The sequence below is a fragment of the Fukomys damarensis genome, unplaced genomic scaffold (assembly GCF_012274545.1).
Source record: "Fukomys damarensis isolate Sample0158 unplaced genomic scaffold, DMR_v1.0_HiC HiC_scaffold_13, whole genome shotgun sequence".
Lineage (NCBI taxonomy): Eukaryota > Metazoa > Chordata > Mammalia > Rodentia > Bathyergidae > Fukomys > Fukomys damarensis.
Genome location: NW_022900925.1, coordinates 6,256,792 through 6,269,417, shown reverse-complemented (window position 1 = coordinate 6,269,417; position 12,626 = coordinate 6,256,792). Strand labels below are relative to the sequence as shown.

General features: G+C 43.0%; 1 protein-coding gene across 2 annotated transcripts in view; it reads left to right on the top strand.

Moving 5' to 3' along the window:
• The window catches only part of Dnah9 (dynein axonemal heavy chain 9), a 331,965-nt gene that overhangs the window by 132,141 nt on the left and 187,198 nt on the right, over positions 1–12,626 (top strand). For both annotated transcript variants that reach the window (XM_010615004.2, XM_033762784.1), the window contains 3 exons: positions 4,451–4,608; positions 7,713–7,851; positions 9,678–9,965. In XM_010615004.2, coding sequence (XP_010613306.1) covers positions 4,451–4,608; positions 7,713–7,851; positions 9,678–9,965 — 585 coding nt within the window. The remainder of the gene's footprint in view (positions 1–4,450; positions 4,609–7,712; positions 7,852–9,677; positions 9,966–12,626) is intronic.

Here is a 12,626-nt window from a genome sequence, read left to right as displayed (position 1 = left end):
AAATTCTGGTGGACACTTGTATGTGTCAGCTTTTCCATCACTGGGACAAAAAACAAAACACACTTTGGCTGGGGGTTTGACTCAATGGTTCCATCGTTTGCCTCGCAAGCACAAGGGCCAGAGTTCAATACCCGGTGCCAAAAAAAACAAACAAACAAACAAAAAGGACACACTTAAAGGAGGAGACTTTTAATTTGACTCCTGATGCCGAAGATTCAGTCCATGGTCTGCAGGCCCCAAGGCAGAAACTCATGGCAGAAGGGTGTGGAGGAGCTAAATTGCTCAATTCATGAGGGCAAGAAGCAGAGCAGGGGGAGCAGCACCAGAAAGGAAAGGGCAAGAGACCCCAAAGACACTATCCCCTGACTCACCCAGAAACACCCGGACTTGATCTCCACCAGTCCTGGGGTATCTCAAAGCCAGTCAAGTTGAAATTGCATGCTAGCCACCACAGACTGTATATTTGGGTTCATATCAAAACCCTCAAGACAGATTTCAGTTGGTCCTGACTAGTTTGCTGTGGGGTCAAGACTTCAAACCAGATAGAGCCCAAGGAAATGGAGAAAAAGGAACGAAGTAGTCAGTATGCAGTTGTGGATAAAGACACATGGGCAGAAGTAGGCATGGGTAAAAATCTAAGAACTGTCTGGACAACAGTGACTCTCAAACTTCAACATGCATCAAAATCACCTAGAGGACTTTTTAAATTACGTCTGTCAGACACCCTCTCCCCACCCAGAATTTCTGATTGGGTCAATCTGGGATGAGGTTACAAATTTGCCTGGTGGCTGGGCATGGTAGTGCATGCCTGTAATCCCAGTACTCGGGAGGCTGAAGCAGGAGGATCACTGTGAGTTCGAGACCAGCCTGGGCTACATAGTGAGTTCCAAGTCAGTCTCAACTACATAGTGAGACCCCGTCTCAAACCCCACCCCAACAAAGAAATTGCATGGTGGCTGGGGAGGTAACTTAGAGGTAGACCACTTGCTTAGTGTGTATAAGACTCTGGGCTCAATTGCCAACACCTCAGAAAACAAACAAAATACATGGGAGTTTAACTTAGGGACACAAGCTACAGGGTGGTGCACAAGTCACGGATATCTTATTGGTCTCACTCTCCATCTTGGTAAAATATCTGGTCCAGATCCAAATTTCCCAACTGCAGCGCAACTGATGTTTTGGGCTGACAACTTTCTATCACAAAGATCCATCTCAGGCATTGTAAGATGTCTACACACTAGTTGCCAGGGGCATCCACCCTCCTAATTATGACAATAAAAATGTCTCCAGATATGTTCAAACACGCCCTGGGGAAATGGGTGCAAGGTGGTCCCCTGTTGAAGACACTAGTTTCTGCATAGCTTTCCTTGTTTAACGGGTCACGAAAACATGTTTCATGTTTTGAAGAAAACATATACCTAAGTAATAACATGATTCATTTTCAGCTCAAAGCAAATTAGTCAGAAAGTGTATACGTGGTCTCGCTCCACATAATACTTCAGTGTCATGGTAGTAGTCCCATAAGGTTATATCACTTAGCATGATAGCTCATCTTAATTGTCAGTTTGATTGGCCTGAGAGCCGCCACGGAGATTAGTAAGGCACGCATCTGGGTGTGTGTAGGTAGGGGGTTGGGGTATGACCTCAGAGCCTGTTTCTACTGTTTGGTGCCTTCCTCTCTGGCTCCTCCTCTTGTCCTTGACAAACTGGATGCCGTGAGTTGAGCAACTTTGCCTCTGCCATGTCCTTCTGTCATGGCATTTACTTCTTGAAGCCGGCATACCATGGACTAAAACCTCTGAAACCGTGAGACAGAATAAATCTCGCAGGAGGCAATGGCCAAAATCATGTGCTCTGGCACCAGATTACCTGGTTTTAGACTCCACTTACCAACTGTTGGATATCAGCAAATCCTTTTAATTTAGAACCAATTTTAGATTTCTAGAACAGTTGCAAATATAGCACAGAGTTCCCATATACGCTTTCATCTCACATAAATGCAGGACACTTTAACTGCCTCTGCCTCACCCTCCTTTTCTACAAAATAAGGATGTAAGATCACCCACCTCAAGCAGCTGTTGAAAGAGTGGAGTGGAATAATTTATGTAAAATATTCAGAATACCACCTGGTACTGATCAAGTGGTCAAAAAAGTCAGTAATGATTTTCTGTCATTCCCTGTGGCTTAAAATTCTCTGAAAACAAGAAGTAAAGCAACAGTCCTTCATGAATGTGTAGGATACCCGGTAGCCATAGCTGGCTGTCAGTGCCTACTTGTGTGTGCACCTCCACATGGGTGGAAATTCAGTAATCCTTACCTTCTCAGGCTGCCTGCTTTTCCCCCTGCATCCTAAAACCTCTGAACTTCTCCAGGGTTTGGGTTTATCCAAGCCTCCGGGACTCTGGTCACTATCCTATTCCAATCACTTGTCCCAAGAGAACCGGCAAAGATTCCCCATTCCTGCGTTAGCAGGCGAAGGGCAACATCTGCGAGCACCGATGCTCCAACAGGAACCGCATCTTCCAGTCTGTTCAGCTCTCTCCCTCAAGGGCCCCTCTACAGAATTGTACACAAAAGCACAGATGCCTCCAATCCAAAAGTGCATCGTAAATTCTTGCTGAGCATGAGTTTTCCGGGCTTTGGTGTTTGGGGAGAGAATGCTGAGTCAGACCAGTAGCAGAAAGGGTCCCAGGCTGTCACCTTAACCTTTGCCCAAAGGTAGCAGAGCAATTTGTAAATGTTAATTCAATTCTTTCCTCACTCCCTAGCCAGAAGAGTGCTCTATATATTTTAGAAACACAAGGACTGGGTACAAAGGAGAAAATAAGCCCTTAACAGCCACCTACTTTGTAGAGCGATGAAGGCAGCAAAGGGCTAGCTGCATGGCAGAGCTGGTCTGGGCTGCAAGCCCCACACACACCATGGAGGTTGATCTGCTGGGGTGGGGTGCTAGGTGCTGGGTGCTGGAAGCTGGAAGCTGCCTCTGCCAGGATTCCATTGGTATTCTGCGTGTAGAAGTAAAGTTTCAGTCTCCCACTAATTGCCATGAGCTGAAATGCATTCAGTCATTAGAGTTTCACTTTAGGATGGGAGCTGAATCCTAATTGCAAAGCCATCATGCATGCTGGCAAATACTGCACTTCCAAGCACTGAAGATAGCCATGCCCGGTGTAGATGGTCCACCTGTCTGTTTTTGTCTGTCTCTACACACACACACACACACACACACACGCACACACACACACACACACCCTGTGGCCTCATCTCCGTGGAACTAGGTTATCCTTGACCTTTCTAACAGCAGTCTGGACTTCTAGATATGCTCAAAGCTCATCTATAGCCTTGTGCTGGTCCCAGCTTTCAAGGTAAGAACTCTGAGAGACTAGGAATCCCTAAAATACTGAGGGGCCTGGCTGAAAAGCTAGCCTACCACTAGCTACGTGACTTCTGTCTTCCTCCTCTTTTGCTGCTGATCATTTCTAGACACGTATTTCAAAGGACCAGATATGAGAATATAAGCAGCTGAGTTTCATTTGTCCCTCTCTTCCCACTAAGAGATCTGTAACATGGCTCCAAGCAGGTTAAGCTTCAAGTAGTTAAATACTCCTCTGACTCCACATTGCCGTTTAGAAAAAAAAAACTGAGTTGCTTTAGAAAGACACTAACCGTTCTTCAGGATCTGGCCCTAGATTATCTTAATACACGCTTCTTGCCATTCCTCACATGGACTGGACACACTCCCTGCACTGTCTGCCTGCACTCCTGCGGGCATCCTACAGGTGCAGTCTGGGGAGGGGCAGTGAGGGGTTAAATCACGGCAAAGACCGCAAAACCAGTGATGGCCGCATTGACAGTTTCCATGCATGTTGCTACTACGCATTTTTATGCGCCAACTTCTTTATAGACTTTAATCCCTAGAACAAGCTTAGATTACATTGGATTGGAGTGGATGCGATGATTAGATTAAATTAGATTAGATTAGATTGGAATCCTTACCCTTAGTCAATAGATCTGTAACTGTGGTCAAATTACCTCTTTATGATCCTTTTTCATTATAGAGAAAAACAGGCCTGATGGGATTAAAGTGCTCCTCCAAGTACTGATGAGGCCCAAATGAGTTAATGCACAAAAACGTATCAGAACAGTGCCTGGCCCATGGTCAGCCCTAACTCACCTTAGTGAGTACTGCAGTGGAGGCCCATGTTCAGAGTCCGCAACCTGTTTGCTCAGTTCCATCTCAAAATCCTGATGTCATAAATAGGGATGTAGACATCCGGATTCCTTCCAAAATGCACCCATGCCATCAGCAAAGTGTGCAGGGTGGTCGCCATGCCTGTGCTTCTGTGAAAGGGGCCACAGGACATTTGCTTGTGTTGGGTGTTGACTGTGAATGCCCAGGGGTAGTTAAGACACACACTGAAGAAGTATTTTGTGCTGATTGGTCCCCCAGGTTAAAAGCATCCAAGATGCCATTCGAGATAAGAAGCAGCAGTTCAACTTCCTGGGTGAGGAGATTAAGCTGAATCTTTCTGTGGGCATCTTCATCACCATGAATCCTGGCTACGCTGGCCGCGCAGAGCTGCCTGAAAACCTCAAGGCTCTGTTCAGGTGCGCCCCGCATGACAGCCCCCAGAGAGAGGTTTCTTTTATCCTTGTGCTAGAAATGTGTGATATGTAAATTACTGAAAACTGGGAGATTACAGAAAAGTAGATTTTTTTAAACCACCTATGATGCCATCACCAGTAAAATTAATTTTTGCTTGTTTTGGGATATATATGTTGTTTTTTTTTTATTTTACCTACATTTGTACTTTACAGTGTTTTTTTAAATTTTTTGTTACTTAGTCTACTATAAATATTTTGTTCTATTAATATTTTTTAATAAATCTCATTTAATGGCTATATTTTTGTATCGAGAGCACAGTCTGCAGTGTAATGACTAGTCCCTCTCGGTTGAATATTAAGACTGTTTCTAACATTTAAAATTAATTCATGCAGAATGACTGCTGTAATGTACATTTTTGTATATGTCTTTTTTTTCCATATGCATGATTATTTTGTTTGGCTAGCTTCCCAGAAATGGAATCACTGAGTGAACAATTAGGAACATTTTTAAGGCTCTTGATACACACTGCCAAATTACTTTCTAAAAACCGTAGTACCAAATTACACTCATAGTAGCAATGCTTAAGAACACCTCTTTTATTTCACCCTCGCCACCCATGCAGATTGCTGTGTTTTTAAATCTTCTTTACTTTTTAAAATGTTTAGTGATACATATTCGTAGTACATTATGCTTACATCCATCTCAGGGAGTAGGTACATGTACGTGACATTTCTCAATTCCTTTTTTTAATCCCCCTCACACACTTCTTTATTTTTATTTATTTATTTTTAATTTTGTTGTATTGTTGTTGTTGTTGTTTGAGACAGGGTCTCATTATGTACTTGAGACTGATCTGGAACTCACTATGTAGCCCAGGCTGGTTTGAACTCATAGCGATCCTCCTGCCTCAGCCTCCTGAGTGCTGGGATTACAGGTGTGCGCCACCACGCCCGGCACACACTTCTTTATTTTGTTAAGAAGACACAGATGTGCTTCCTAGCAGAAACCAAAGTATGCATTCCTTTTTCCTGCTAAGTGAAGTTGGCCAAACAAAGAGAACATGGAAAGGTGCGTCTTGCCTTCTGATTTTCTGCTTACTACACTTTTACTTAAGAGATAGATTGAGAGGAACTGTGACAGAGTTGTTGTCTCATTTTTGGATGAGACACACAATAGTTCTGTTTAGAGAGGTGGAGTGAAAGCCTTCAAGGCCTTTTAGAGTCCTCAGAGGGCAGCTACTTGCATAGTTTAGTCCCTCACTTTTAAGCCACCCCAGTCGGCGCAAGTTTGCAAGTTTGCATATCCCACCAAGTAGCATGAGGGTTTCCTTGTTCAGGCAGGTCCTGATTAACCAGGGAGTGCTGGAATTATTTCTTACAGTTTTTTCCCCTACATTTAAAAAGAATTGTTAGTCCATTCAGGTTGATATAACAAAACACCATAAAACAGGTATTCTAAACAACAGGCATTTCTTTTTCACAGTTTTGGAAGCCAAAGGTCTAAGATTAAGATACTGGTACTTAAAGTTCTGATGAAGACAACTTTCATGTTGCTGATGCATAGCCCTCTCTTGTGTCCTCATATGGCCAGAAGCACAGGAGTGGGCTGATGGCTTCTACTTATAAAGGCACTAATCCCAGTAATGAGGGCTCCACCCTCAGGACCTCATTGTCACTCAAAGACCCCACCTCCAAAAATCTTCAATGGGGTTAGGATTCCAACATACAGAATTTAGGGGAATATTAACTTTCAGTCCAGTCGCATATAGCCATAGAAGATAATTTTGGATGAGAAATAGAAAAAATATTTTTGAAACAATAAACACAAAAAAATCTATGTTTACATTTAATTCTCACAAAGAGTCTATGATGGGGGAGGTATTAGTTTTCCCCCTTGTGCAATGAGAAAACAGATGGAGTCAGAAAATTGTGCAGGGCGGGCCCTGGTTACTAGAGTTGGCTAGCAGCCCAACTAATAAAGTCAGAACTGGAGTGCAAACCCTGCTCCTTCTTAGACTGGTCCCACCACCCAGAGATAATCAGTGTAACCACTCATCGTTTTCCTCCCAACTGTGTGTGAGCCAAGCATTTCTTTTTCAAAACTAAAATCCAATTCTATATCGTTGAGTATCCTGCTTTCATTAATGAATTGTCTTCTCGTGCCATTTGATAGTTTTCCTTCTATAACATTATTTTTCACCGCCACATTGCATTCTGTTGAGTATGTACATGTAACCTAATGTTCAGGTTGCCAAGTCATTTTGAGAATCTAAGTATTTGGGCAGCTCCTTTGCAATTGGGCACAGTGCAAAATATTTGAAGGAGAAATATGGGCATAAATAAAATGATTTTGAATTTTTATATAAGTATGGGAGAAATGCAATTAAAATGTAATATTAGACTCCCATTACATACCTAATAAATTAATAAAAATAAGTCATTTCAAAATCAAATGTGGCTAGTGCCAAAGGAGGGGAAACTCACAGTAAATCCTTAAATAGAGAAAAAAATTCGCCTCCTATATATATATATATTTTTTTTTTGCCCCCTGTATTCTTATATAAGTCATTTTGTGTCAAGGAGGGGCTAATAGACACCACCTACCTTACACATAAATATTAGAAATTTACATTTGTGTGCAAATAAACACAGAATACTACCTGAGTGTGTAGGGTCTGGGGGAAATGCACATCTTGAGGATGGACTAAGGATATTTTCAGTCTTTTGTAGCCACCCAGAGAAGCTCAGCACTGCTCAATATTAGTTTCTAGTTTAGTCGAGACAATTTGCTTTATTAATGCACAGCTTTTGTGCTTTTGTGACGCCCACCAGCCTCAAAAGGCGTGATTTGGAGTTCGGCCCTGACTCTGCTGAATCTGCTACCATTATCCATCACCCGGAGGAAAAGAGTGCACTTCCTTTATTCTTGCTTGACTCCTCTTGACATTGGAAGTCTTAGATGCAATGACTGCAAAGGTCCTTCCATGAATTTTCGTACCCACAGAGGCCTCTTTGGCTGTTGTCAGCCAGTGTCTCTTGTCCTACAGTTTCCCCTTAGAGGCTGAGAGGAGAAACTGATGGACTCAGCTTCTGTGCTCTGTACACAGGCCGTGTGCGATGGTTGTCCCAGACTTTGAGTTGATCTGCGAGATCATGCTGGTGGCGGAAGGATTCATCGAAGCCCGGGTTTTAGCCAGAAAGTTCATCACCCTTTACCAACTGTGCAAAGAACTGCTCTCCAAACAGGTCGGATCTTAAATAAAGAATAAAAAGGACTGGGAGCATAAGCCCCTGAGTTTGATTCCCCAGTACCAATTTAAACAAAAAAGGAACTGGGGATGCAGCTCATTGTGAAAGCCCTGGGTTCAATACCCAGAAAAAATAAATAAATAAGTAAATCTATCTCTAATTCTGCAATAAAAATTTGTGTGCAGATTTTTTGGTACAGAACCCTATTTTTACTACTATATTTAGCAACAGTTTAGAGACACCAATGTCCCACCAAGAGAAATCCTTGGAGGAAATGGTTTCTACCCAAAGGGACAGGAGACGGAGAGGGTGTTGGGAAGAGAATTTGTCCTAACGAGCCCCTGGATTCCCTGTGCTGCTTGGCTTTAAGTGTGGCCTCTGCCTAAGGCTGGTCCTCTCACAGCGAACAAGATTTATGCCTTGGGAAATTTCATGATGGCAAGGACAGCAAAGAAGCTTTCTTGAGCTATTCCCAATCAGTTTCACCTTCCCTTTGGGGCCCTCTTGCGCTGTTAACCTTTGCCGCCACAAACAGGCTCTCTCACCCCTGTGAAATCTGTTCAAGAGGGAGAAATCCCATTGTCTTCACATTTTCTTTCCTATTGTATCCTCCCTTGGTTCTCTACCACCGCTGACTTCCAAGTCAGTTAACATTCCACTCTTCACAGCTCTATTCCCAGCCTCTCTTTTGAGCGCTGAACCTGTATAATCAATGCTCTAAACCACGTCTCCCTGGGTGTTTACAAAGAACTTCAGCTGGGCACATCTGCATCTGTTCTCCCCTTTCAGCTCCGTCCCAGCGGATTTCTCCCATGTTCCGTGATGTGTACTGGACCATCATTATTCACTTGCTAGCGCTAGGTTCCTGAGAGTCCCACCGACACTTTCATCTTCCCCAGCCCTGCATCTCCTTGTGAACAAACTGCCGATACTTTCTCAAATGAGTCTAATTTTCTTTCTGTAGTTACTGCTACCTCTTTAGTTCCAACACCTGTGTCTCCGTTAAGCTAATGAATGCAACTCTCTCTATTCTAGTTTCTGCAACTGTTCTCCGGGTCCTCTAACTTGTTTTTTAGCTACCAGCAAGCTAGAGGAATTACTTTAAAATGCTCCTCACTGGCAGTAGGGTGAAGACCAACAAACTCATCTCTACTAAGAGCTGTATGGCACCTAGTCTGCCTGCACTTACCTCTACAGCTTACCACTCCTGGCTCTGTTCCTGGCCTTCCAGGCTGCATCACCATTGGTTTTCCTTCAATTTGTTGAACTGCATTGATTTTCTTGTCGCGCAGTCTGTAAACATCCTCTTCCCACTTCTTTCTCAACTGTAAGCACAGTATAAAGCACTGAATTCTATCCCTTCCAATTTTCTTTAATACTTTTCCCTCACAGAAATCTGATCCACAGCTTCAGGTACAACCACCGTGCCTTTTGTCTTCATTGCACACAAAATGTTTCCTTCGTGTCATTCTTTCAATAGTGATTTGCTACAAAGCAGCAAGTGACAGAGTTGGAACATGAAGCTAGGTCTGTCTGCATTCAGACCCACACTCTTAACCACATCCCACCACCTTCTCCCAGCTACGGGAGCCTTGGGTGGTCTGTGTCTGCTTTTTGTCCTCATGGTTGCAAGAGTAGGTAATGCCAGATAAGAAACTAGAATGTTGTGGTCACAGTTTTCCAACTTGTCAGTCATCTCCCACGGCTCTCCCTGGCCTTTAGAAGTAACCTGTGACATTGTTATGCATAATTTGTCTCCTGAGCCTCTGGTTCTCTGCATCCCAGCAGCTTTGGTCTAACCTGAGTGGCCCATTTTGCTATAGGATCACTACGACTGGGGCCTGCGGGCCATCAAGTCTGTGCTCGTGGTAGCGGGATCACTAAAGCGAGGAGACCCTGACCGGCCTGAGGACCAAGTCCTGATGCGCTCCTTGAGAGACTTCAACATCCCCAAGATTGTGACTGATGACATGCCTGTGTTCATGGGCCTGATTGGGGACCTCTTTCCCGCCCTGGAGGTGCCCCGAAGGAGAGACCTGAACTTTGAGGCTTTGGTGAGGAAGGCAGTTGTGGACCTGAAGCTCCAAGCTGAGGACAACTTTGTGCTCAAGGTACATGAGGCTTTCCCTCCCAAGATTTCCCTGCCTCTTAGTTCTTTTCTTGGACAATCAGTTATCCTCTGTCCTTGGTCCGAAGAATTTTTTAAATGTGTTGATATATCCAGATGGAAACAATTCCTTTCATCAGTCTTTATTGTTGACCTTCCATGTGCAACATGGTAGAAAAAAATAAGAATGGAATACCTCCTACCATGAGTATCAATAGGAAGCAGATACATTTAAGTGGGAAAAAAACTTAAGAAAAAAGCTGGAACTTTACTGCAAATGTATCTCCTGGATGTAAGAATACTGTCTGCAGAAGAGGCCGTAAGTGCTTATGAGGACCCCAGGAAGCTATCTCCCTTTCTGTTAAAACAGTGCATTAATGAAGAAGGCTCCATCAGGATCACATCTTTAATTGTAATTAAAATGGTCTCTACGAGAGTCAGATGTACTCAGGATCTACATCTTGATCGATGAGAAATTAAGGCTGCAAGGGATGGACTGACCACAAGGCAGGGTAAAAAGTGCCTAGGGAATTAGCTGTACTGGCATTTCATTTGGGTTAGACTTCAAGTTTTTAGAACTTTGAATACAAAGTTCTCTACATTTTGAGTGGCCCACCCTGATCCTTTTTCCAGAAGTCTGTTATTTTTGCTGTGCAGTTTTGTATAAGCCAACGTCTTCAGGATACAAGAACTGTTAGTAGAAATGCCTGCATACAAACAAATGCGCCTTCAAGCAAGACACAGTTGCCACCAGAAAGGGGTCAAGTTCTGAAGCATGGACGGGTGCTTTTTCCTGTTCAATAATATGTGTAAGAAGCATGTGAAAATAACTTTGGAGTTCACAAGTGGCTTTCAATTCTATATCACATTTCAACTCTGCCCAGCCCCAGAAGCCCCTGAGATGAATGATGCAGATAAGTGTTTTCACAGGTGAGGGAACGGGAACTCCGTTACTTCTCCAAGATGATCCTCTGGTTTAGTTCATGGGGAGAGCATGCACTCTCTAGCAGAACTTAGAGCAAAGGGGCAGGTTCCTTTTAGGGCACTCCAGGAGGGGTTTCCTAGCACACAATACATTTTTTGGTAGGATTGAGTTTTGGTTATATATAAACAGAATTAAGAGTGAATTAGAATATCCACTTCCCATTACAAGTAGCTGTCTGCTTTCATTTCCAGAATTTCTTTCAGAAGAGAGCAAAACATGTCCTGGTCCTCTGCAGCTATGACTGTTTCTGCAGGTTGGCCCCTTCCCCACTTCTCACCACCCTCTTTCCCCGTCCAGTGGGCAGACTGCTGAAAGGTAGAGGGGAGCAGCATGGCATTGTGGGTAGAAGGAAAAGGGCCAGTGAAAGAGTATGTGCGAAAACAGCAGGCACAAAAGGTTAAATATCGCATGGTTTCTCTTATGTGAGAAGCTTAAAATATGGGGAAGGGTGAAGGGAGCGTAGGGGTATGGAGAAAAAACAAGAACCAAGACATATCGTGTAAAGGTACAAGATCCCAATGATGAATGTAACTGTATTGTTTGCTTTAAATGTACCAATAAACTTAATGGGGAAAAAAATATATATATATATAAATAATTTAAAGAAAAAAATAAAAGACAGATGATAGGGAACAGAGGTAGACTTCGTGGAGATGGAAAGGGTATCTGAGGAGAAGGGGAGACAGGAGGGATGAGAGGGGGAAAGGAAGTAAAAATGATTAAGATATGGGATCTGTATCTCTAAACATAGAGATATAGATATATCAAGTCCCCAAAATGAATGTAAATCTTATGTATCTCTAACTACACTGATTTTTTAAAATGTAGAAAAACTTGGCTCGCCAACTACTGGAGTAATTCAATACCATAGGGATCAAGGCTGACACTTTCATACACACTTGCACACACACAACTAACCTCAGGGAACGTAAGAAAGAGAACATTAATGCTCTCTTTAGTACCCTTGAAGAAAACAAAGAAAATTATACTCAGTGAACAAGAATTGGATGCCTTTTCAAAAAGGACCTGGTGGAGAAATTTATAGAGCTCTTTGAAATGACACACAAAATTCAACAAGAGGATTGGAAAATTAAGTCAAAGGAATCTCCTGGGATGAAACTCTTTAGGTATGAATGTTTGTGTGGAATAAAATAAATATATTCAGAAGCAGAGTGTGAGAGGCAAGGTGACAAAAGAGCACTGAGCTACGTCATCCAACATGTTACCAATGGGAATTGTAGAAAGATTTACTAGAACTGTGTGTCCAGACCAGAAGGACTCAGTGCTGAGCAGAGTAAACATAAATGCACTTACACAGAGGCAGGTCATAATAGAATTTTAAGGGCTAAGAGTAAAGAATGAAAGTGGCCAGGCGTAGTAGCTCAGGCCTATAAGCCCAGCATTTAGGAGGCTGAGGCAGAAGGTTTGCTGTGAGTTTGAGGCCAGCCTGGGCTATACGGTGAGTTCGAGGCTAGCCTAAATTATACAGTGAGACCCTGTCTCAAAAAACAAAAATTAAAAAGAATTAAAGTATCCTGGTTGAGTGAGGAAGTGAGGAGGTAGTAAACATACTCCATGAAAGGGCTGGGGATTTAGCTCAGTGGTTCCACTGCCTACCTCGCAAGTGCAAGGACCAGGATTCAATCCCTGGTACCAAAAAAAAAAAAAAAAAAAAAAAAA